At 31.6% G+C, this 25,192-nt stretch overlaps 2 protein-coding genes across 5 annotated transcripts in view; both read left to right on the forward strand.

Moving 5' to 3' along the window:
* Positions 1-25,192, forward strand: part of LOC135123356 (bone morphogenetic protein receptor type-1B) — a 371,222-nt gene that overhangs the window by 287,355 nt on the left and 58,675 nt on the right. Inside the window, exon 1 of one of the 4 annotated variants that reach the window (XM_064047921.1) lies at positions 9,609-9,927. The exons of the other annotated variants lie outside the window; for them this stretch is intronic. Coding sequence (XP_063903991.1) covers positions 9,882-9,927 — 46 coding nt within the window. The 5' untranslated portion in view covers positions 9,609-9,881. Of the gene's footprint in view, positions 1-9,608; positions 9,928-25,192 lie in introns of those variants that run through there. 4 annotated transcript variants of the gene reach the window in all.
* LOC135123179 (uncharacterized) lies at positions 1,704-9,753 on the forward strand. Its single transcript, XM_064047674.1, has 5 exons — positions 1,704-2,226; positions 2,285-2,751; positions 2,825-3,038; positions 3,092-4,608; positions 9,610-9,753. Exons 1-5 carry the CDS (start codon positions 2,064-2,066, stop codon positions 9,751-9,753), a joined length of 2,505 nt encoding a protein of 834 aa, XP_063903744.1. The 5' UTR covers positions 1,704-2,063.

Here is a 25,192-nt window from a genome sequence, read left to right on the forward strand (position 1 = left end):
CAATATACAAATAAAGTATTCGCTTCCAATTCCTATCCAAAATATAATTTTCCAATTTTTCGATGTTCCGATTTTTCAGCTTTTTGGTTCTTCAAATTTTCGATTTTTCATTTTTTCAGTTTTCTAAATTTTGGATTTTGAAATTTCTTGGTTGATTCTTTAGTTTTATATTTTTACAAATTTTCCAGTTCTCATTGTCCAGTTTTTAATGAAACAGTTTTGCAATTTTTGATTTTGCAATATCAGATTATCCAATTTCTCAATTTTTTAATTTTTCGATTTTTCATTTTTGTATTTAATAATTTTACAATTTTTCATTTTTTTCAATAAATTTTCGAGTTTACAATTATCCAATTTTTAATTAAATTTATTCCACTTTTTAATTATTTTACAATTGCACGTTTTTGAAAAAAAAAAATAGTTTTTTTAAATGTTATTAATCTATGTTACACTTTGATAATTTTTCAATTTTTTACTTTTTTGGTTCTTCGATTTTTCAATTTTTTTCAATTTTCTGAATTTTTAAAGTAGAGATTTTTTTTTGATGATTTGATTTTCTAATTTTTCGATTTTATCCACTTCTATATTTTAGATTTTACTGTTCTACAATTTTTCTTTTTTTTTATATTTTTTGATTTTTTGACTTTCCTTCCCTTTGATGTTTCGATTTCTCGATGTTTCAATTTTGAAAATTTTCAAATTATGGATTTTTCAATGTTTCGATTTCTAGGATTCGACATTTCGATTTTCCAATTTTTCGATTTTTCGGTTCTTCAGTTTGTCAATTTTTTTATAAATCTTGGATTTTGCGATTTCCCGATTTTTCGTTTTTTTCTTTTTTAGTCCGATTATACGATTTTTTCGTTTCAGTTTCCCGATTTTTTGATTTACGGATTTTTCAAATTTTAAATTTTTCGATATATGTATATTTTGATTTCTCTATTTTTCGGTTTTTCGACTTCTCGGATTCTCGAACTTTTGATTTCTTGGTGTTTCGATTTTCCAATTTTTTGACCTTTCAGTTTTGGAATTTTTCAATTTTTCGATTTTTCATATTTTCAGTTTTTTAAATTTTGGAGTTTGAGATTTCTTAGTTGATTTTTTAGTTTTATATTTTTTACAATTTTTCGAGTTCTTAATTGTAGAGTTTTAATAAATCAGTTTTTCAATTTTTGCGGTTTTGGAAACCTTCAATTTTTCTTTTTTCAATTGTTCCATTTTTTTATTTAATAATTGTACAATTTTTCATTTTTACAGTGTAATAAATTTTCCAAGTTTTCGATATTTTAGTTTAATTATTTTACGGTTTTTCGTTTTTAAATGTATCCGATTTTTCAATTGTTCAATTTACACTTTTTTGATTTTTCAACTTTTACAATTTTTGGATGTCCCAATTCGGTTTTTATTAAACAAATTCGACTAAATTCTAAAGTACTTGAAAAAATTCACTAAAGAAATTATTGTTAGCTTAGTTGTTGTACTTATTTTTATCACAAATCCCTCTTGTACAATTGTAAACAAAATATCAATTTTATTTTCGAGGGTAAACTGGTGAATTGTAATTTAATAGAATAGAATTTTCAAAAAAAAATCAGCGCTCTTTTTTCTATTCCATTTTTTAAAATCATACTGTATGTGCTTCCATTCATTTTCCCAGGGCTTCCACAGACTCACTTTTTTCACTATTTCTCACTTTTTCCAAGAATGCTCACTTTTTTTCACTATTTTTGCAATTCACTCACTTTTTTCACTTTTTCTGTGTAAAATCTTTTTAGTTTTTGATTTACAAATTTATTTATTTCTTTTTGTGAAAATGAGAGAAAGGCAATCCGCCGAATGATAGGGATATTAAATAAAAATTTTCATGTGTTTTTCTCGCAAGGTTCAAATTACGCGCCTCGAGCTTGCAGCATTGAAACGAGCCAATCATAATGTCCCTCGTGAACGCAAACGATGCAGTTGGTGTAGTTTTCACAATTCTTTCGTCGGACACGTGCTGTTTATTTACTTTCTGTAGTTTGAAATCAGTTAATAATTTCATACAAGAGCGACAAAAATGAAAAATGAATGATAAAAAGTGCACTGTGAACAATACGTGGTTCGAAAGAACCGATAGCCACGGGTATGTTATTAAAAGGTGGTGCAGGCCAGAAACTAGTGGCGACAGTGCAAGCGAAAGTGTGGTTTGTACGATTTGTTCTACAAGTATCAGTTGTAAACAAAAAGGTACGTTTTCGAGGTGGTTATTGCTTTCTTATTTATAGAAAATATTAATTCTTATTAGGATTTCAAGCTATTACTCAACACGCTAGTACTCAGAAACATTTTAGACAATGCCAAATTAAACTCAATTCAACTCAACTGACTTTGGCAACAGACGAAAATAAAACAAATGAAACGGGAAACGTTGTGTCGTTATCTTTCATTAATAACAATGTTGAAATGGGGAAAAAAGCTGAATTAATCTGGGCTATGTTGAGCATAGTGTGCAACATTTCAGCAGCATCTTCTGATATTATTGCTCCAGCTTTTCACGTGATGTTTCCTGGAGAAATTTCAAGCAATTATACCATGAGTAGGACCAAGTTAGGGTATATAATCTCTGAAGCACTGGGTCCATATTTCCGAAATATGTTTTTAAAAGATGCAGAATCTTCATATTACACCGTTTTATATGACGAAACAGTCAATAACAAAGGCTTGAAAGAATTGCAGCTGAAAATAATTTATTACTCTGAAGTTTATAAAAAGGTAATTTTTGGAATTAGTTAACTGTATTATATTTTATTCTGGTTAATAATAATTGAAGTGTTTTATTTTTAAGGTTTCGGTGAGTCATTTGGAGACTTTTTTTATAACTAAGGCAACAGCTGATATAGTGAAAGATCACATCAAGGAAGCCATTGATAATGCTGGCTTAACCTTCAATCACTTGCTAATGCTAGGTTCTGATGGACCTAACGTAAATAAAAAAATATTTAATTTACTAAATGAAGAACTTAAAGAAGTTAGAGATAGAAAAGGTTTAATTGATCTAGGTAAAGTAAATAAATGTAGCAATGATTAATATACTCATAAAATTTACATATAGGTACTTGCCCAATTCACTGCATACATAACGCCTTTTTGAAAGGAATGGAAACATTTGGCGAGGATGTTAATGATTTTATCATTCTCATATATTATTATTTTAAAAAATATCCAGTGCGATGGCAAGAGTATTCAGAAGTACAGATTTTAAACAAAATACCACAACACCATTTTATTAAACATTGCTCTACAAGATGGTTAACAATTTTAGAAGCAGCAGAGAGAATTATAGAACAGTGGTCTGCTATTAAGTATTATTTTAAAACTTACCTACCAAAGAATAAACGTGATTGTGAAAATAATAAATATAAGAAAATTATGAAATTAATAAATAAGCCAAATTTCAAAGCTGAGATTTTACAAACAATACAGAGTGCTAAGCTTTTTGTAAAGTTCACAGGACATTTTCAAACTGAAGCACCTTTAATTCACATTTTGCATACAGAACTAAAATCTCTAGTGATTGCAATAGCTAGTTTTGTTTGCAAAAATAACAACTGGAACTGTTCTCTTCCGTCAATGTTTAATGAAGATAATTTACTAAATATTAATGATATTGTATTAGATCCAAAAGTCCAGCAAAACGTCACAGGAAATGAGAGAACTGTTCTTGAATTTAAGAAATCAGTTAGACAGCATTACATTACTGCAGCTGAGTATTTGCTGAATAAAAGTCCTTTAATGAATAAAAACCTGAAGTATTTTAAATCCATTGATCCCCAAGTAATAAAAAAAAAATACGCTTTGGAATATTTTTCTAAACTGTGTGAGACATTAAATATTATCATCCCAGGTAACGCTGTAGACGAGTACAGGTTATTAAAATTTGAAACCTTACCAATATTAGAAAAGACTGATAGAATTGACAATTACTGGATAAAATTTTTTGAAAAGGCGGAGAAGAATGTCGAAAAATACAAAAATGTAAAAAGCATTTTTCTAGCAGCATGTTGCTTAAGTCATGGGAATGCTTCCGTGGAAAGGGGATTTAGCCGTTCGAAACTAATACTAACTGAAGAAAAAACCAATATGTCGGTAAGAACTTTAAATGCGAGGCTAACTATCGCAGATGCTTTGAAGCATTTCGACAATAAACCAGAGACTGTTCCTATAACAAACGAACTCCTCCTTCTAGCAGGTCAAGCTAGAAGACATTATCAAGATTATTTGGACGCGGAAAAACTGAAAGAAAAGGAGCGGATCCAGCAAAAAGAAAAAGAAAAAGCCGAAAAAAGATTAGCTGCTGAACAACAGGCGCTTGTAAAAGAATCGAAAAAGACTTTACAAGAAATAGATGAAACGATGGTACAGGAAAAAGAAATTAAAACTCAAAAGGAAAAATCTGCCGATAAGTTGTTAGAAGAGGGTAATGTTAGACTAAAAGCTGCGTTGGCGGCAAATAACACCATGGAAGCACGAATTGCGCAGGCCCTTATTGACGGAGCCTTGTCCTTAAGAGAAGAAGAACGAGAAAGTGAAAAAAAACTCTCAATTTTAGAAAAAAGGAAAAGTACAATTGTTTCCAACCTTTTTAAGAAAAAAATCAAAACGTCTTCTTGAAGAAATTCAAGAGAAAATTTATGTCGTTTTTTTTTAATTCAAAAAACTTTTTTTGTTTTGATAATAAAATAATCAAAACTTCATACTTTTTATTTTTGTTATATTTGTGAGAAGATTTACGTTTTGTTTTTTTCATATAATACAATTTTTATTTGAATTATAACACTCACTTTTTTTCACTATTTTCCCAGCCGAACTCACTTTTTTCACTTTTTTTAACACAAAATCTGTGTGGAAGCCCTGTTTTCCCCGTTTACAGAGTTTTAGTGTTTTGACAGTTATTAACACAAGAACCACAAAAACTTGCTGAAAAAAATTGTATTCGAAGAATCGAAAATTTAAATATACAGGGTCAGTCACTAATTATTAGAAATAGAAAAAAGTCAGAGACTAAAATCGTGCAGTTCTTTGAGCGTAACATAACAAGGTAGTTTTTTCAAACACCGTATACATTTTTACATATATGTAGTTTATTTTTGAAATTCTGATGCGACGTTGCCACGTTATTCTAATTTTTTTGAATTTATCTATCAATGAAAGGGTTCACAAAACAAACAGTTATTTTTTAAATCTGTGTTACAATATTTTGTGAAGATAAAGTATTCGCTTTGTTGTACTGTAAAAATAAAGTTGAGTCTTAATGTACCGGGTGTTTATATAAAATATATGTATTATTATAATTTTCAAATTTCAATATTTCAGATTTTTCAAATAGAACATCTTGAAAGAAAGAGAACCCTAAACTAAATAAAGTAAGGTGCAATTATAAAATACAGGTGTTCCATCTAAAAAAAAACAACTATTGATATTTGAAAATTATAATGTTTTATGTTTTTTATGAACACCTTGTGTATTAAAATTGTATTTAGTTGATGCTACACCAAAACGCGTACTTCTGTTTATCTCTCCCTAAAATATTGAACACAGGTCTTAAAATTAACATAATTGGGATTTTTTGTGAACTCTTGAATGACTAAAAATCAAGAAAATTGGAATAACGTGGCAACGTCGCATCGAAATGTAAAAAACAGACTATGGTTTTAAAACTTAGGAAGGGGCTAATGAGTATATGTCAAAACATATAGGCTCTTCTGAAAAAAAATTGGTCTAAAGAGTTTAGACAGTACATTCGGTTTTGCAGTTCTTGATTAAATCAATAAAATAAATTTGCGCATTCATTAAATTTTTTGAGTCACCCTGTATATCCAAATCCAAAAAATATGAATGTAATGATAAATTAGAAGAAGAGACTCATCATATTTCGTACATTTTAGATCGGATTATTCGGCAAAATTTTGAGCTGACGTCATCAATTTTTAGGAGGGGATAAGCAAATATATTTTTACTAAAAATTTATTATGCTCTTTAGAACCTTAAAACATTTGCAAGATTTCAAAGCATTCGGTTCTGTAGTTCCGGATTAAATCAATAAAATAAACTTACCTATTCATTAATTTTTTGGGTCACCCTGTATCTGCAAATCCAAAAAATATTAATGGAATGATAAATCGCAAGTACAAACTCATCGTATTTTGTACATTTTAGATAGGATTTATTCGGCAAACTTTTCAGCTGACGTTATCAATTTTTTGGAAGGGATAAGTTAATATATTTTGATTAAAAATGTATCATGCTTATCATAACTGTAAACCATCTGCAAGATTTCAAAGTATTCAGTTTTGCAGATTCAAAATTAAATTGCAAAATGTTTTATAATTCTGATTTTTTCCAAAAATCTGGACGTTTTGGGTAAAAACTCAATTCGGTGTCATAAACTACATGTGTAGGACTATGTTATTTTATACAATTTAAAACCAATTTACTATGTACAATTTTGAAGTGACGTCATGGCATTAGTGGTGGCGATAGTTAGACAGGATAAGTACAAAATTTCACAACAATCGGTCGAGTACTTTCGGAGATTATCTGTCTAATAAAAATCCGGGACGGCAGACAGACGGACAGACGGACAGACAGACAGACGGACAGACAGACGGAAACGTAAAAGTAGAGAGTCGGCCGACGGAAGTAAAAGTCGAGAAATTGAAAAATTGAGACATCGAGAAATCAAAACGTCGAAAGACCGAGAAATCCAGAAGTCGAGAACTCCAAAAATCGAAAAATTTGATAAATTAACAACTGAAAGATTTAAATTTCCAAAAATCGATCAATCGAATAACTCGAAATATCAAAAATTGAAAAATAAATTTTAAAATTTGATAAATTTAAAAATCTAAGAACTGAAAAATCGAAAAAATGAAAAATCGCAAAATCGAGAAACTGAAAAATTGAGAAATCGAGAAGTCAAAACATCAAAAAAGTGAAAAAACAAAAACTTATAAAATTTAAAAAATTGAAAAATAGAAATATCAAAAAACTAGGAAAATCGAAAAATTGAAGAACTGAAAAACTGAAAAATGGAGAAACTGAAAAATCTCAAAACTGAAATGTTGAAAAATCAGTAAATGGAAAAGTCGAAAAAAATCCAAAACCGAGAAATTAAAATTGTTAAATTTTTCAATTTCGAAAAATCAACTTTTAAAATTTGAAAAATTGATAAACCGAAAAAATCTAAACGCGAGAAGTCGAAAAATCGAAAGATCGGGTAATCAAGACAACAAAAAAGTGAAAAATCTAAAATTTAAAAATTCAAAGAACTTAAAAATAGAAAATTTGACATAATTGAAAAATCAAAATATCAAAAATTTGAAAAATCGAAATATTGAAAAATTCCAAAACTGAAACGTCTAAAACGAAAAATCGAAAAAGTAAAAATTAAAGAATCGAAGTCAAGAATTGAAAAATCGAAATAGTGAAAAACCCCAATGAAAAAAAAAAAGTGTACAACTTTAGTCTTTTTGTCGATTTCGAATAATTAATGAGCCAGTTGAAAAAATATCTCAGGTTAATAATGACTTTGGGTGTTTTTGAACTATTTTCATTTAATAGAAGTGTATAAGTACAAACATTTCAATTTATTTAATTCACCTTGTAGTATCGATATTTTCCAGAATGTGAAAAGTAGGTCCATCGTTTCCTTTGTCTGGCATTTCTTGGGGATTTTATTAGATTCCTAAACAGCTGATTGTTATGAAATTGAAGATATATTTTAACAATGTCGTGTTTTAATAAATTTAATAACTTGATCATCCCCACCAAAAATTTGATGACGTCATCTAAGAATTTTATTAAGAAAATCTCGCTTCAGACTTGCGCATATTACACTCTTTGGTTTTAATAACCCAGGACTAATTTTATGATAACTTCTTAAATTAAAATTCGCCTGGTAAATTTCATAATGCGTCTAATAATTTGGACTCGTTTAAGCGGTTGTGCTATATGATAAAAAAAAGTTGTCGAGCAGACCGTGAAATTGATTTTTAAAATGTAGGCATTACAGTTATTTGACCATAATTGCTAACGTGATTATTCTAAACATAAATTTCATGGCTTACTGAAAGACTTTTTTGCTTAACCATGCGGGAGAATTTTGATCTAAATTCAATGTTTCTAGGTTTTTTTTTTCGATAAAGAAATATTGTAAATTTGCTGTTTTTCTAGTAGAATCAATAATACATCCTATAATTTCAAATTTAATTCAAATACAGAATCTACCACCTCTTGAATTCAGTCAAAAAAAATTATTCCAAGATTGGCACTACAAAGTTTCAATTGTCAACTTGAAGTTTAAAAATGGAAAAAACTGTCTATGAAAATGAAACGAGACTAAAAATGACACTGGAAAAGTTGCTAGCTGTATTTTCGTAAAAATTGGGGTGTTGGCGGATTTTAATTTTGAAATAACATATAGCAAAAATACAGTGGAACTTATTGATAGTGAATATTCTTTCTTAAGAAATTCTCTTTTTTCTTCTATATTTACTTATTTCTTTACTAGCTTTGCAAATTTGTCAAATTTTATTAATAATAATAGTAATAATATTAACAGTAATAATTTATTTCCTACGCCCGTACAGTGTGATATTTTCTCCCATCTTCATTTTTGAAGTTGAAGTATATGATTTCATAATAACTGCATATAGATTATTTTCTGTTTTGAACACCAGTGTACATTTTAATAAAAAAACTATGAAAGTTTTGTTATTTTGGTGTCCTCCTAAAACAGACATGCCACGAATAGTCACCGTTCCGTTCGTCATTCTCAGAAAAAATAACATTTTTTGTCATTTAGGTCGAGTCACTTTAAAAATATCAATCAGCAACAATCGAGCAATCCTGCCATTATCACTAATAGGAGCTAATGGTCTTGACGATATCGTGTTAGAACGACGACATACTCCTAATAAGGATATTTTTATATATAGAAACTTGGAAAGGAACAAATATTGCTTTCTAGGGTGAAGCAAACAAATGCAGTTGTTAAAGTTAGCAACAGTGATTACGACTAGCTATAAAAGCATATTTGGTGTGGACTCATTTAGTCATTAAATAAAATGGTTGCGATTTAGACATCACACTAACTTTTATTACTATTATTATTTATAAACAATAACCCGTGCGTTATATTTGGTCCACCGTTCGCACCGCATTCCGGTCGAATCGTCCACCCGTGACGTCATTCCATAAAATCCACCTTGCCCACTCGAGCGCACTCTGTACATGACCCACGTGTCCATAAATTCCCGATTTAATCCAAAACCGAAAATCCCAAACTCCTCCATTGTCCTCCGCCCGTAAATCGCCTAATTTACGACGCGTTCCGAAATCGGCCTCCCGTCCTATATATAGTGTGGACTATCTCGCCGCCGGTGTCACCAAATTAAACGTCCCGCATGTCGAACACGCTGTTCGGCGACTTTTCTCGATCCATCTCTTTCTCCGGTCGAGGGGCGAGCGGCCGGAGGCGGCGCACCGCACCGCAGCAGCCGTAACAATAGTCCTCCCCCCACTAAAGTGTCTGAGTCAAACGTCGACTGCTACTCGCTTGTTTTTTCACAGCCCGCTATAACAACCTGTAATCTGTGGCCGGAGACCTCAGTTATGCTGCGTGCGATGGAGTGCGCGGTGCGGTCACGAGCGTCGATCGCGCGCCAAGCCAACTGCGATCTGTTACACGGACGACGGTGGCTTTCTATGATGTGATTCGATCGCTGCAAGGACAACGTGCGATCCGCCCACGCGAAACCCGACGTTCTGTCTGTCTGTGATATCCCGGTTGTTGCGATCGTGCGGCGGGGATGTGATTGAGGAAGTGCTCCGAAACGTGGAATATGTCGAGGAGGAGGAACAGGAACATGAGGGCCAGAAAACAGAACGGTACGAGACGTTTCTCTTGACTTGATCTAGAGCGCGACCTACTGAGACCGGCGTTGCGCCGATTTCGTCGGTTTGGACCCGGGTGGACACGCGAGACGGGGAGTCTCACGGGGTTCGGGACCTAAATCATTTGTTGTCTTGACACTTAATTAACTACGCCGTCACCCATCAGCTGGAGGAACAAAAAATAAAGGAGCGTTCGGGTGGCGGAGACGAGGAGAAGAGAAGGCGAGATGTGTGATCGGGTCGATTTGATGTATGGGGTTTTTATGTGTTACCTGGCGCCTCTTGTAACGAGATCGATTCGGGTGAAGAGCGGGCCGCGAATGTGGGGTTTCGGGCCTGGATGTCGGTCAATATCGTCAAAATTGTGTTATGGTTTATTACGCGTAATGTTATCATCGTTCTTAACAAATTAGCGTTTTATTTGCATTCTTCGAGATAACGGACGGACTCGTGGACATTTTTACAAAATACGCGGGTTTGATGTTACTGGAGATTGTGACGTTCGCGGTTGTTGTACGGTGGCTAAACGAACACCTGTAAGTTTTTGTGGATAGTTGATTTTTTAATCGTTGGGTGTATTTTTGGAGTGATAGTACAGGCAAGGTCACAAATAATAAGTAAGCACAATTTGTATAATTTTGTTGATGCTGCGGTTGTAAGATAGAGTATCTCGAGTTTATTCTTATCAGAAATTTAAGATAAAACAAGGTTTAGGGAAAATTACGAAACGCAAAAAGTGAAATTCTTCTTTTTGGGTGTCAGTCTTCCTGTGACGGTAAAATTTTTCTAACCAAGAGTGAACTGATATTTAAGCAATGTTTCCACATTCTTTTATCAAATTTCTGCATTGCATTTCCTGAAGTATCATTTACAGTAACTAACAAAGCTATATAATTTAAGAACGGATTGATAAGCACAAAATTTCTTGAAATATGCACCTTTTTTGCTAAATATGCAGTTTTACCGTCTTTCGATATCAACAGATGTTCTCTTTTCAAAATTCTCAAATCAAATTTTTTATTTGTTTGGTAAAAATTGTGGCGCAAGCATCAGAAGTTTCGTTCACTGCAAAATATATAAATTGTTCTTTTAGTTCTTTAATACTCGAAAGAGTGTCATTCTAAAGATCCGATATATAATTTTCCGCAGGGTACTTTCATCGAGAAAAAAATTTGACAATCTTTTTTGTAAAAGTTACATAATTCGTGCTTTCAAGTCGTCCAAATTATCGGGTCTGTTCACGTAAATACGACTTTTTAAATGTCCCCATAAAAAAATCAAGGGGTGTCAGATCCGGAGACCCAGGTGGTCCACACGTTCCAATTCACATTCCATCAAATTGATTATCCAAAAAAACGCTTACATTTACACCATAATGTGATCTGCGATCTAAATTCTATGGATTATCTGTATCACGAAATGTAGCAATTAAATCCAGAAGTATTGCGGTTCTAAGATGATCTAAATATCGATCTGCTGGTAAATTTCCGTGAAAAAAAGTAAGGGCAAATGAATCTTCTGTTTATTATTTCCACCCAAACATTAATTTTTTGGGGACGTTGGGTGTGCTGCTTGAACCAAATGAGGTTGTTCTAGAGCCCAGTAGCGACAGTTGTGTCGATTTACGGTACCATTTAAGTAAAATGTTGCTTCATCCGACAGTGCGACACTATTTAAAAAAATGGGATTGTCGTCACCATGTCTCGTGAAGCTTTCACAAAGTTCCAGTCGTCTGTCAGGATCATCTGATAATTTCATGGATGAGTTGAACTTTAATGGATGCAGTTTCTTTTCTTTTTTTTTAAACTTTACCACAAACGACTGGGTAATATTTTCTTCTAAAGCCATTTCCGTCGTTGTTGCATGGAGGTTGTCTTCCAATGATAACAAGAGGTTCAACTTGGTGTTATCATTTATTTGTGGTCTTCCACATTTGGGAACATCTTACAAGTCACAAACTACCGGATTACATACAGCCAAGAAGTATTCTCTACTTTTAAACAAACCTAAGAAACTGACAAAAACGATTCTATTTGACACATTTTTGTCATTAATTTTCTCAATTTAAAAAAGAATAATTCAAAAATATACTAAAACATTTGTTTGTCATATTAAAAATACGGGATATGCAAATTGCATATAATCGTCTGTCTCTAATAGTGAATTAATGAATTTAAGATGAAGTACAATGCTGTAATTTAAAACGCGAAACATAAAACCGATCATAAATTTAGTGTGAACCGTCAAAACAATTCTAAAGCGTTTTAGTCATTGGTCAAGGAACTTTACCAAAAATATAAATAAAGTGACAATGACGCTTTAAAATCTGAAAAATGTTTTGGTGTGTCTTATTACCAAATTGTTCAATGTTTCTGTAATACGGTGTGTTTTCTCGAGTTTAATAAATACAGATGTGAGGTCAAAAAAATTGGAAATATCGATTCTGAATTATACCGGGTGTCTAGAAATTTATTTTCGGGTAAATTTAAAGGACTCTGGTGTTTTGTTGCTCGATGAACTTGAAAAAATCTTTTGAGCTTTTAGTGTTTTATTTTTTATGAATTTGAAAATTTTGAGTGCCGCAGTGTATTTTTTTTTTATTCTGGAAACTCTTGGGTACCCAGCGACCGAAAAACCGGGAAAACTTGGAAATGTCAGGGAAAACCTGGAAGAGTCAGGGAAAAGCCGAAAAAGTCCTAGTGAATTTTCGCTTGTAGATAAATTTGATATTTAATTTTTTTTTTCCTTAGCGACTAGAATATTCTGAGAGAAGAATTGTTGTTCATAGTTTCTGTATTAAGTCTGCTTCTTAGATCAGTCTTCATCAAATTTCTTTTAGACGAAAATAGTTCACAGGCGGCATTGACTGGGGAAAGCTTATTTAATTAATTATTTTATTGCATTATTTTTTATTAGACGAGTGTAAATTTCTTTGTAAATTTAAGCATAATAAAGCATATTATATTATTAGAACAATAAGAACAAATTTTGATAGATTAACATACAAATTGGCTCTTATGAAACCCTCAGGTTCAGAATAAATCAATCTCTTTAATATTTTTTGTCTTCAGGAAAAATTACAAATTTCTTGCAAATATAAGCTATATTTTGAATTAATATGTTGTAAATCCATATTATTAGTATAGTTTTGGAAATTTCCTTGTACCCTATAAAATTTTATTAACAATAACGAGACCGATAGTAGTACAATAGCAAGAGATATTTACAACTTAAGTTGTCGCGTGCCGGTAATCCCCAGATGTTAGAAAGCAGAATAATCCAGGTCCGGACAGGGCCCATCGTTACTCATGAACGAAAATTACCATTATTTTATGAGTACAACTACCTGCTAATGATCACAGACAAATTGGAGTGAACTGGTGTGAGGCATAAATATTTCCTACCATTATACCACTGTGCGTCTCGTTATCGTCAATAAAATTTTATAGGGTAGAATGAAATTTCCAAAACTATAATTCTAGGCAGATTTTGAAAGAACTCAAATAAAGAATTTGGTAAAGGCAAATTCTTCCAGCATGGTTGATAAACATTTATAAAGAGGGACTGGCAGGGTTGGAAAAAAATCGGATTTTAAAGAAACCAAAAATCAATGATTTTTTTTTGTTTTGTTTTTTTATTTTTCTTTATTTTTTTTAGTTTTTCGGTTACCCACAATAATTCAAATTTTAAAAGTAGTAAGAAAAAAAAATCAATCAAAAGTTATGTGTTAAGCAAATGTAAATTGCAGCTGACGAAAAAATACTATAAATTCCAAGAGTCTGGTGCTTTTAATTTTGGGAAAGTGTCGTAAAAGCATGGTCAGTTTCTTTTTCCGAAAGCTTGAAACGGTCCGGTCTGCACCCATTGTTGCAAAATACGCACATTCTTTGTAGTAACAACTTAGAGCCGCAGTGAAAGACATAAACGTAAACGTCCCAGATGTCTTTTTTGCTATTGTTCTATGACACTGCCAAAGTTAAAATAATCGGACTGTACTTGTAAATTGCGGCGGTACGCAGGTAGTACCCATATTGAATTAAATTGCTTTTCAAAGACTAACATGCATTGTATGTTCGTAATTCAAAAAGAAATTTTAAAAAAGTCAAGAATGATTTAAATCAGGCCAACCCTGAGCTGGAGTGTCCTGATTCGCAGTCTGAAGATCTTCATTCTTAAAAACAAAGCTCTAACAATCCCAAGAAACTCGATGTTACTTTCCCATTCCAAATATACCAAATACAAACACACATGGTCTTTGCGAATCCTCGATTTGTTGATTCATCTATCAATTTGCTAAATTTAACTTTTTCTGAAATTTCTTCTTGCGTTTGTCCAACTACATATTTTGTTATTGTCATGTTTACATTTTGAATGACTGGATTTTTCAAGCCATTAACATAAATAATCCATAGCGTAGAAGGCTAATTTGTGTTCAGCAAAAAAATCAAAACGCCAATTATCACTTTCTTAGCCTGATTGTTATTTACTTATTATCTTAGTCTCAGGTCTAATCTGTCTTCTAGAACCTGGATGATTCTGTATCACTTGTACTTATTCTATTTGGTTGTTTTAAAATTAACATCAACAAGAATACCATATTTCAGAAATGCAAGACTTCCTAGGGAACCACTGTATTAAAAGCAACTATTAGTGCGTTTCTGACAAGTAAAATGCAACCTGGAAATTTCTGGAAAAATAACTGAAAAACGTGGAAAAGTCAGGAAATTTGACTATAACAAATCGCTGGGAACCCTGGCATGGTGTTATTTTGGGGGACTTTGGGGTTCTATTTTTGGAAAATTCTGACCTGTTGAGTTCATTTTGGTTTTTTTTTTTTTTTGAAAAATTTAAAACAGTCTGGAAGCTCTTGGTATTCCTGCTTGGAAACCATGATAAAATAAATACAAGGTATGATATTGCCAAACGACGAACTTGCAAAGAAAAATCAAGCTATGAAAAGAATTTTCACTCCAAGACAAATCATCGAAAAATTGTTAATTAACATGTAGATTACAGTTCAATAGTACATTGTACTTATTTTTAGTGGTTACTTTTTCTTGTACTCAGTTTTTGAAAGTTTACAACAGAATTTCTAAAGTAGATTTAATATTTATGTTCACGTTAAATGTGCACAATTACCATAACAACAAGTCTGTTCATGATAATCAAATAAAAACCTAAAAAAGCAAAAAATGGATAATTCTGAAGATCTTGACATTTTCAGATAACCTGTGCGCTACTAACGAGAAAAATATGCACTTTTTTTATAATTATCCCCTAATTAAAGCCGCACTTTTCTATTGAGTACACGAAAAATAATATTAAACGCGAAATTTTAATTTGATGCACACCACAGAAATACGTATCAAACTCCATTAAATTCGTTTTTACAATTTAATTCACGTAAATTTAGTTTTCAGGTTGTTTAATGCAGCATTACAATTATTATATTATAATATAGAGGTTGTACAACCCATTTTTTTAAATACATAATGAATTATAACAATTAAAATAAAAAATATTAGCGATTCTTCGTGCTTTTATGTTGAAATCCCAATAGTTCTACTCACCGAGTGACGTCACTGCGCGAACTGGTTTCATTTTGAGCCACACGAGTAATCATACCTAGAGAATTATTATATCATGCTTGGAAACAATTTGAAAGTGCTTTGGAGCCTCTACTGCCTTTTTTTTATAATAATTTAATTAAATTTCTTAAAGTATACGTCATTTTCTTAGAAAGATCTCATTTGCCAAAATCAGTCTTATCTTAGCAGGTATTAGCCCCGCCCACCCACCCGCTCTTTTCTTAGAGTGTATCTCATTTGCCAAAATCAGTTTTATCTTAGCAAATACTAGCCCTGACTTAACCTGCCCACCCACCTGCCCTCTATTTTTTTAGAAGAATCTTATCAACTACTAGTCCCACCCACCCTTTACTTTCTTAGAATGTATGTCATTTGCCAAAATCAGTCTTATCTTACCAAGTACCAGCCCCACCCACCCACCCTTTACTTTCTTAGAGGATGTCATTTGCCAAAGTAAGTCTTATCTTACCAAGTGCTAGCCCCGCCCACCCACCCGCCCCCTATTTTCTCGAAAGAATCTTATTTGCCAAAATTAGTCTATCTTAGCAGCTACTAGCCCCGCCCACCCACCCGCTCTTTTCTTAGAGGGTATGTTATTTGCTAATATTAGTTTTATCTTGGAGGGTATCTCATTTGCCAAAAACAGTCTTATAATAATAATAATTATAATAATAATAATAGGATTTTATTAAATAATAACTAAACAGTTTGTACATAAGAACGGAATAAAAATCTAGACAAGAGTCAACTAGGTAATGATCAAACTAATCAAATCTAAATTAAATAATCCATAATTAGAAACTAATTTTATACAAATAATCATAACTAAAGTTAGCAACAAGCAATAGATCCACAATAATAAACCTAAACCTAAGTATTAACTAAGTACATTTTAATTTTTTTCCTAAAACAATTGATGGATGAACTCGAATTAAACTCTAATAAAAATTTATTGTAAACCTTGATAATATTGGACGTGAAAGATCTTTGATAGATAGATGTTTTGGCATTGACAGTACTTGAAGAATTATTTTGGATCTTTTGAAGACGGTATTTATCAATACATAATTAATTACATAATATATTACTAGGCAATAATTTATATATGACAAGACAAGAAACTCACATAATTTCTTCCTTAAGTTTCACTGCTACTTAAGATTTTTTAATAATGTTAGAAATATGGGTCTAAAGCGAATATCGTCATCATCACCAATCTCAAATTTCTTACAGTATGTAGAACTGGTAGTTTTATATTAGCAAATTTAATATTAATATTGTCAAAAAGAACATTTTTAAATTTTCGGGGAGCGAAACAAATAACTTTGCATTTATTTATATTCAATTGGAGGTTAATATCAGATGAGACATTTGCTGATCTTAGCAGGTACTAGCCCCGCCCACCCACCCTCTTTATCTTGGCATAAGAAAATTGTTGCTAGCCTTGACAATCAATACTATCACCTGTCATAGTCCTGGCGTAGGACACTTTATTCAAAAATTATGCTAGTGCTCAATCAGTGTTAAAAATGCTAGAACTGAGGGTACATAAAGTGAAATAAACGTGCTAGCGTAACAATAACAATACTCCAATTTAATTATTATTGTAAATAGTGACTAATGAATATATTGTTATGAAAACTTTTTGAAAAATTTAAATAAAAAATTACATCATTGAAAAAAGCTCAAATTAACATTTAAAAAACAATAATTTCACTACAAATGTTCTAATTGTTCTCCATTTACTTCCTGGTAATAGGAAATACGTTGCACAAGATTTTCAAATGAATCTGTTAGAATATTAGAAGGAATCTCAGCAATCACATTTAATATTCTTTCTTGGAGTTGTTCGATGCTTTGTAGTCTGTTAACATTGACTTGGTTTTTTGCGTAACCCCGCGGAAAAATGTCAAGTGGGGTTAAATCGGGTGACCTAGCTGGCCACTCAGCTGCTCCCCTTCGTAGTATCCACCTTCCAGGAAAAGTTTCGTTAAAAATTTTCTATTTTAGAAAGTTTAAAGTATAAAAAATTACAGAAGTACTGGCACGTTAGACCATCAGCCAACAATCTGTGCACTATAATTTGTCTGCAGTTGGTAATGCGACACACGGTTTCACCCCTTATGTCTGTCACAAAAAAGGAGCATCTGTATTATACTAAAGAAAATATACTTTGTGAAGTTATATATAATCAAGACGAGCAAAAAATCTAATGGTACCAAAACGAAAAATGGTAATAAAAAGCCCCACAATCAACCACTACCTCGGCCCCTACTGTTCTACGCCCTCGAATTACAACTTGTCATTCCATTGTCCCACCACTCCTCACCTCATTTTTCCCCGGAAGCCATTGTCCTTCCCATCACCCCCATTAGTCATTACTCGTCCTTCGATTTTCTCGAAAAATTCCCGTCCCAAAAATGTCGCCGCACATTAACAAAAACCAGCCCGCTCTTTCCATTCCTTTCGGATTAATCGAATCGTGAGTTTCTTGTGGCATCGGTCACGGTTAAACAGACACTCTGAAAGGCGCCACAGGTATGCCAGGACCGGCCATAACGAATTCAGCGCGTTTGAAAAACAGATCGTCCCGAGATACATACTATACATAACAATACGAGAGAACGGGGTGTAACGCAGACACGGAATCTTGATATTTCGAGTCGAGAGAGAGTGCTTTGTTTTTTTGTCCTAGTGTGAGCGGGCTGGCTGAGGAGGGTTTTGCACTTGAACCCGGGTTGACCCGTGAACGCAGAAAACACTTTTTTTATTATTAGAGATTCCACTGCTCAGTCTAGGGTACGCTCAAGCCGGAATCAAAAGGTATCGTGACGCATTGTAGCCAATTATGTAAAAGTCGCAGTCTTTTTCACCGTGGCTTAATGAGACTGTTAAAAAACCGTACACGTAGGACACTGTTTTTTCCGATCCGGCCCTGACTCAAACGCGCATAATTTATTGAAAATGAAACAAGAAACGCGTTACGCTCCGTTTGGCTGCAAAGATCAAGAAGTTACGCTTCGTTTTGGATTTGATACTTGGTCGCACAATCAATGGCTGCGTAATTTTTTCAAAACGGAGTACGGATTGACAGGAGCACTAATTTTTGGTGAGCGGGCGCTAATTTGTAAATTTAATTTGGATTAAGTTGGAATCTGATGATAAATCAATCACTTTGATGTATGACATCACGAATGACAGGTAATTTGTATACACTGATTGACAAGAATCTGCATGACTTGCACAAGTACGGTGGACATGAAAAGGAAATAGAAGGAGAGAAATAGTTTTGGCGGATTGTGGTTCTTGGAAGAAATCCGAGGGGTAATTCGGTTACCTAAGAACGTCTAGAACTGTGTCCAGTGGAGTCGTTCTGATAATTGCGTTACTCGAGACGAATACCAGAACCTCCATTTTATCGCAATTATTTCAATTAGGGCGTAATTAGCGTCCGGTTTTCTCCAGAAAAGGGTAAATCAATTACGACTCGTCGCGCGACCCATCATCATTACCATCCCTCGGCCGTCCGTCAACATAAATCATACCTTCACACCACCGAGCCGAAATTTGCATGGGCCCGAAATGGTAACGTGTTATTACGCGTTATTTATTCACTTATTATATGCATACGAGTTTCGAGACCAGTGGGTCGCTTTATGGACGCTCGAATGGTCTACCCACAAGATTTTTTCCTCTCTTCGTTTCGCTCGAACCATTAAGACAAGTAGTGTATGGTCCTAATCTCGACTATTTCAACATGTAATTATAATAATTGGCTCCAAACGTTTATGCAAAACAGCTGAAATTCGAAAACGGATGTATGTAAAAAAGAGACTATAATATACATTTAAATTAGCTAGAAAAAAGCCGATCGAACTGTCACGGTACAATTTAAAACTTGTTCAAAGAAAAATCGTCAAACGTGGGGAAAAGCCGGTGATGATTTTTTTTTTAATTCGAAAAATCGGGTAATTAGAGGAAGCGCATTAATGAGTCATTATCGATTGAAACCCCGACACCCATTTTTACGACGATCTGATTAGCATTTTTAATTGGTTTTGCAATTTCCGCGGCGTGAGGAGGCGGGGCGCCAAAAATGGGAAAAATTGATGATTTTTGGATTGGCGGAGGTGAACGACCGGCTTCGGAAATTACGGGGTTCGGACGGGTAATTTATACTTACGCGATTTCCGAAAGAGAAGAATAATGATCCGAAAGCAATTAGTGGTTTGCTGAAGATGCAGAGATCTGCGAAAATTCGAAACGTCATCGGTCGTAATTTCGCTAACGAGGTGTCGGGCCATCGATCTAGTCGCGATTAGGTCGAGGTTTGTTGAATCTAATTAAGCTTCCGGATTTTGTAATTGGGGTTTTAGTTGGTGGTTTTTGTTCGGATGTGGTTTTCTTAATTTTTTTAGTTTGCGTACATAGATATTTAAAAATGCATATAATAAAAAAAGTTATATGAGAAAATTGAATCTCTACAAAATATATAGCCACAAGACTACCATGAATTAATTAATAAGAGTTGTACATATTCTATAATTGAGCAGGCGAGTTTTTGTACAGCAGAGAACAAAGAACTTGAGATTTTAAAAAGGAATCGAATCATGTTATGAACGTTTTATTAATTACAACAGTGTCAATCCCAGCTTCTTAACATTTCTAGTAGCCAGTGAAAGCAACTTTAATTGGTCCGAGCTCTATGCGTGACGTCACCGCGACAGTTTACCTATTCTTGATGCAAATCCGGGAACCCTTATTAAAAAAATCGCGTTACATAGCATTTACAGAATCTTTTTCAATAAAATGTCTGTGATCTATTCTAGGCGATTTTATCAAAACGGATAATCTCCAAAACTACTGAACTGATTGCTGTAAAATTTTACACATATATATGGTAAAACACTAACCAGAATTTGTCGGATCATCCCCACTGTTTATCTAATTATTTTATTTTTTATTAAATGCAATTTAAATCAGAATAAATTAGACACTGACTGAACTAAAATATTATTTCCAACAAAATACGACGCTAAATTTCTTTTGATTTTTATTCTAAGAACAGGTACAACGAAACATTAATTCAGATTATACGAGTAAACATTGTAAACATAAATAGCACTATAAATTAAAATAAATTCTCTTTATTGTTCAAAACTCGCAGACATAATTCTAACTTGACGCCGAATCGCATACTTGTGAATGTTTTAAAGTACATAATACGTGGAAAATGAAAATAAAAATTGCAATGATTAAATAAAATACAAAGCGCCATCAAAAATCGAATAAACATAAATAAAATTTTTGATTTTTTCTCGAGCGTAAACTAAGAAAGTATTGTAATAAGATCTATAACGATGAGTGGAATGTTTCCTGGACGTTTCATGACCTGTGGAATGCGACAGAATAGGTCTCCTGTTTCCGTATGTTTGTCTGTTCGTCAAATTCTATATGTATAAATATTCTCATATTCTAGTGGTTTATGAATCCGACTTGATTTTAATCACAATTACTTACAACAAAAATGTTTTTTAAATTTTATAGAATAAGGTACCCCTGCACTCGTGATTTATGAATTATGTTGAGTTTCTACTTTGGACATCCTGATTTGAAGTTGAAAAACCCTATAAAATCCCTAAAGTGCGATTTTTTTTTTATTTTCTTTTGGATCAAAATTTTCATGAGAATTGAAAAATTCAGTTTTTGACAAAAATGTTTGAAAATTCATAAAAAATCTTTCAATCGTGATTTGAATTTCGTCTTTGAATCCAACTAACATAAGTTTTAATGGCAAAGCCAAGGTCTCCATCGAGTAAAGCGCTCAATGTATTAGCTATTTAGTGGTAGCGGTTTTTTAATTATTTTTAACTAACTAGGAGAAATATAAACAACCTATAATAACACTAATAATAATTTAATCACCATAATCCTGTTGAGTTTTATTAAGGAAATTTTCATAATCATTTCAATTAATGACAACATTAGAAGAAAAGTGGTATAATTACGAATAGGAAAAGTCCACACACTAACCCCTGAGTGAGTTCTTTGATTTTATCGAATCGAAAATGTAACATAATTATGAAAAATAAAAAAAAAATCTGGGCTAAATTTTGACATCTTGCAATTGAAACTGAAAAACTGAATGCTTTGAAATCTTGCAGACTTTAAATGTACGATTATTCAAACTGATGTGTCCTTGTTTAAATGTTGATGAATTTTTCGAAAAAGCTGCATTTTTGTCGTATTGTGCTCAGGTTGAGGGAAGTTCTGTCTTAATAACGTTAAACCAATTTTTCATTTTTAAGTTTTTTCGATTTCAAAATTTTTAATTTTTTGAATTTTTGATTCAGTTACCAGATTTTTCAGTTTCAAGAGTTGAAATTAAACATTAAACTTGACGTTTTTTGATTTTTCAGTTATCGGAATTTCATTGTTTCGATTTTCTAATTTTTGGATTTTTAATTTTTCAAAATTTCGATTTCCAATATTCAAGTTTTCAGTTTTATAATTTTGCAATTTTTAGATTTTTTAATTTTCTTATTTTTCCATTTTACAGTTGTCTGATTTTTCACTAGCATAATTTCGGTTTCGCAGTTTTACAATTTTTTTAATTTTCAGTTTTTTATTTACAATATAAAATGTTACAATTTTTCTTTTTTTTTTTAATTTTCACTTGTTCAAAATTTCAACCTAATTCAAGCTTTTAATTTTTTAGTTTCATTGTTTTCCAATTTTTCGTTTTTACAGGTATCTGTTTTAAATTTTTCCTACTTCACTTTTTTAATTTTTCAATTTTACATTTGTACAATTTTCGAATGTCTGTTATTCGGTTTTTATTAATCAGGTTCTCAATTTTTGATTTTTCAATTATCCGTATTTCGTTATTTTGATTTTCCAATTTTTTTTGATTTTGAGTTTCTCAAAATGTCGACTTTCAATTTTCCAAGTTTTTGATAATAATTTCGCAGTTTTTCTATTTTTGAATTTTGTAATTTTACTGTTTTACAATTATCTGATTTTCCAATTTTTCGATTTTTAAATTATTCGATTTTCAATTTTAAATTTTTGGGATTTTTTAAATGTGCAGTTTAATAATTTTTCGATTTTACAATTGTCCAATTTTTCAATTTTTTTGTTTTTCAGTTTCATATTTTTGCAATTTGTTCGATTTCTCATTTGCCCAACTTTTATTGAATCATTTAAAATTATTATTTATTATTAAAAGTATTAAAAAATTGAGACCCCTCTAATCTAAAATCCCTAACGTTCTATTTCTGAAGAAATTTGAAAACATTTTGGGATTCCCAGCGATTTTTTTTAAGACTTTAAAAAAGCATCTTGAAACAATTGCTATTTTTCTCGGAAAAAAGAATCTTCCGATTCTTGGTGATTTTTTAGGGTCATTTTTAATTTTTTGAATTTTTGATTTCGATTGCCAGATTTTTCAGTTTCTTGATTTAAAATTAAACATCATTAAACTTAATGTTTTTGATTTTTCAATTATCCGAATTTGATTGTTTCGATTTTCTAATGTTTGGATTTGTAATGTTTCAAAATTTCGATTTCCAATTTTCAAGTTTTCAGTTTCATAATTTTACCATTTTTCGGTTTTTTGATTTTGTTATTTTTCCATTTTACAATTGTCTGATTTTTCACGATCATAATTTCGGGTTCGCAGTTTTACAATTTTTTAAATTTTCAGTTTTCCAATTTCTCAATTTTTCAATTGTTCAAAATTTCTATTTAATATTTCAAGTTTTTAATTTTTTAGTTTAATTATTTTCCAATTTTTCGTTTTTACAGGTATCTGTTTTGAATTTTTCCTACTTACACTTCTTTCATTTTTCAATTTTACATTTTTACAATTTTTTTATGTCTAATCATTTAAAATTATTATTTATTATTAAAAGTATTAAAAAATTGAGCCTTTTTGAAAAAAGTTCGTCAGTATTTGCTTTTTTTTAGAAACTAAAAGAATCTCTGGACCCTTGGTATTAATTTGAAAAAATATTTAACGCTTTCGATGTTTTCATTTTGAAAGAAGTTGAAAAAGCCTCTAAAATCCCTTACGTTTTATTTCTGAAGGAATTTGAAAACATTTTGGGATTCCCAGCGATTTTTTTTTAGAGTTTAAAAAAGCATCTTGAAACAATTGCTATTTTGCTCGGAAAAAAGAATCTTGGGATTCTTGGTGATTTTTTTGGGGGTCAATTTTAATTTTTTGAATTTTTGATTTCAGTTGCCAGATTTTTCAGTTTCTTGAAAAATTAAACATCATTAAACTTTATGTTTTTGATTTTTCAATTATCCGAATTTGATTGTTCGATTTTTTAATTTTGTTATTTTTCGATTTTACAATTGTCTGATTTTTCACTGTCATAATTTCGGTTTCGCAGTTTTACAATTTTTTTAATTTTCAGTTTTACAATTTTTCGAGTTCTCAATTGTCCAGTTTTTAATGAAACAGTTTTTGATTTTACAACATGAAATTTTTCAATTGTTAGAATTTACAATTTTAATTTTTTTTTTTTTTTAATTTTCAATTGTTCAAAATTTCAATTTAATATTTCAAGTTTTTAGTTTTTTAGTTTAATTATTTTCCAATTTTTCGTTTTTAAAGGTATCTCTTAAAATTTTCGTACTTACATTTTTTTAATTTTTCAATTTTACATTTTTACAATTTTTGAATGTCTGTTTTTCGGTTTTTATTAATCAGTTTCTCAATTTTTGATTTTCCAATTATCCGTATTCCATTTTGTCGATTTTCAATTTTAAATTTTTGAAATTTTTTAAATGTGCAGTTTAATATATTTTTTTATTTTTCAGTTTTATATGTTTGCAATTTTTTCGATGTCTAGTTTGCCCGATTTTTAATGAATCAATTAAAATTTCGTCAGTATTTGCCTTTTTTTAGAAACGACAAGAATCTCGGGACCTTTGGTATTAATTTGAAAAAATATTTGCGCCTTCGATGTTTTCATTTTGAAAGAAATTGAATAACCTTCTAAAATTCCTACTGTTTTATTTCTGAAGAAATTTGAAAAAAACTTGGGGTTCCCTGCGCTTTTTTTGAGAGTTTAAAGGAAACTTGGGAGCTCGTGGTGCTTTCATCTTGAAACAATTGCTATTTTTCTCAAAAAAAGAATCTAGGGATTCTTGGTGAGTTTTTTAGAGTCAAAATTTTCATGAGGGGGGAGAATTGAAAAATTAAGTTTTTGAATAACGTTTTCCATCTTTCGGAAAAGTTGTTTACAAATCCATCAAAAATTCTGTATCTATCGATAAATACAGACAGCATTTTTATGGTCAAGATTTTAGAAAATTTCGATTTGATTTTTTTTAAACCTAAAAATGACCAAATTTCATTGCACGCCACGGTTTTGGAAAAATGGTAGGAGTTTTAAAAGAAGTGAGACCAAAGGTAACTTCTGGACGTCGAAATCTACAAAAAAAAAAAATCCTTTGATAATTTTCGAAGGTAGTTGAAAAAAGGTCAAAATTGTTTGTGTTTTTAAATTTTCCTTTTTATTACAAAAATTTCATCAAGTGGTAATTGCCATGAGCTAAAGTTTGAATACCCAGTTTATACTTTCGAAAAAAGTACACTGGACGCCCTGTATACTGCGTGATTTTTTAAATTTCTGCACTAGTTGGTCATAATGCGTACG

Source organism: Zophobas morio, unplaced genomic scaffold, assembly GCF_036711695.1.
Source record: "Zophobas morio isolate AGI-343-1 ecotype UQ-CSIRO unplaced genomic scaffold, CSIRO_AGI_Zmor_V1 ptg000006l, whole genome shotgun sequence".
NCBI classification, from domain to species: Eukaryota; Metazoa; Arthropoda; class Insecta; order Coleoptera; family Tenebrionidae; genus Zophobas; species Zophobas morio.

Bases quoted from the DNA above. Each gene is read 5' to 3' on its own strand.
- LOC135123179 (XM_064047674.1), top strand. From the start codon at position 2,064: ATGAATGATAAAAAGTGCACTGTGAACAATACGTGGTTCGAAAGAACC. The intron at 2,752-2,824 runs GTAATTTTTGGA...TTTATTTTTAAG, and splicing joins ACTCTGAAGTTTATAAAAAG to GTTTCGGTGAGTCATTTGGA. The intron at 4,609-9,609 runs GTTTCCAACCTT...GTTTTTTCACAG, and splicing joins AAAAAAGGAAAAGTACAATT to CCCGCTATAACAACCTGTAA.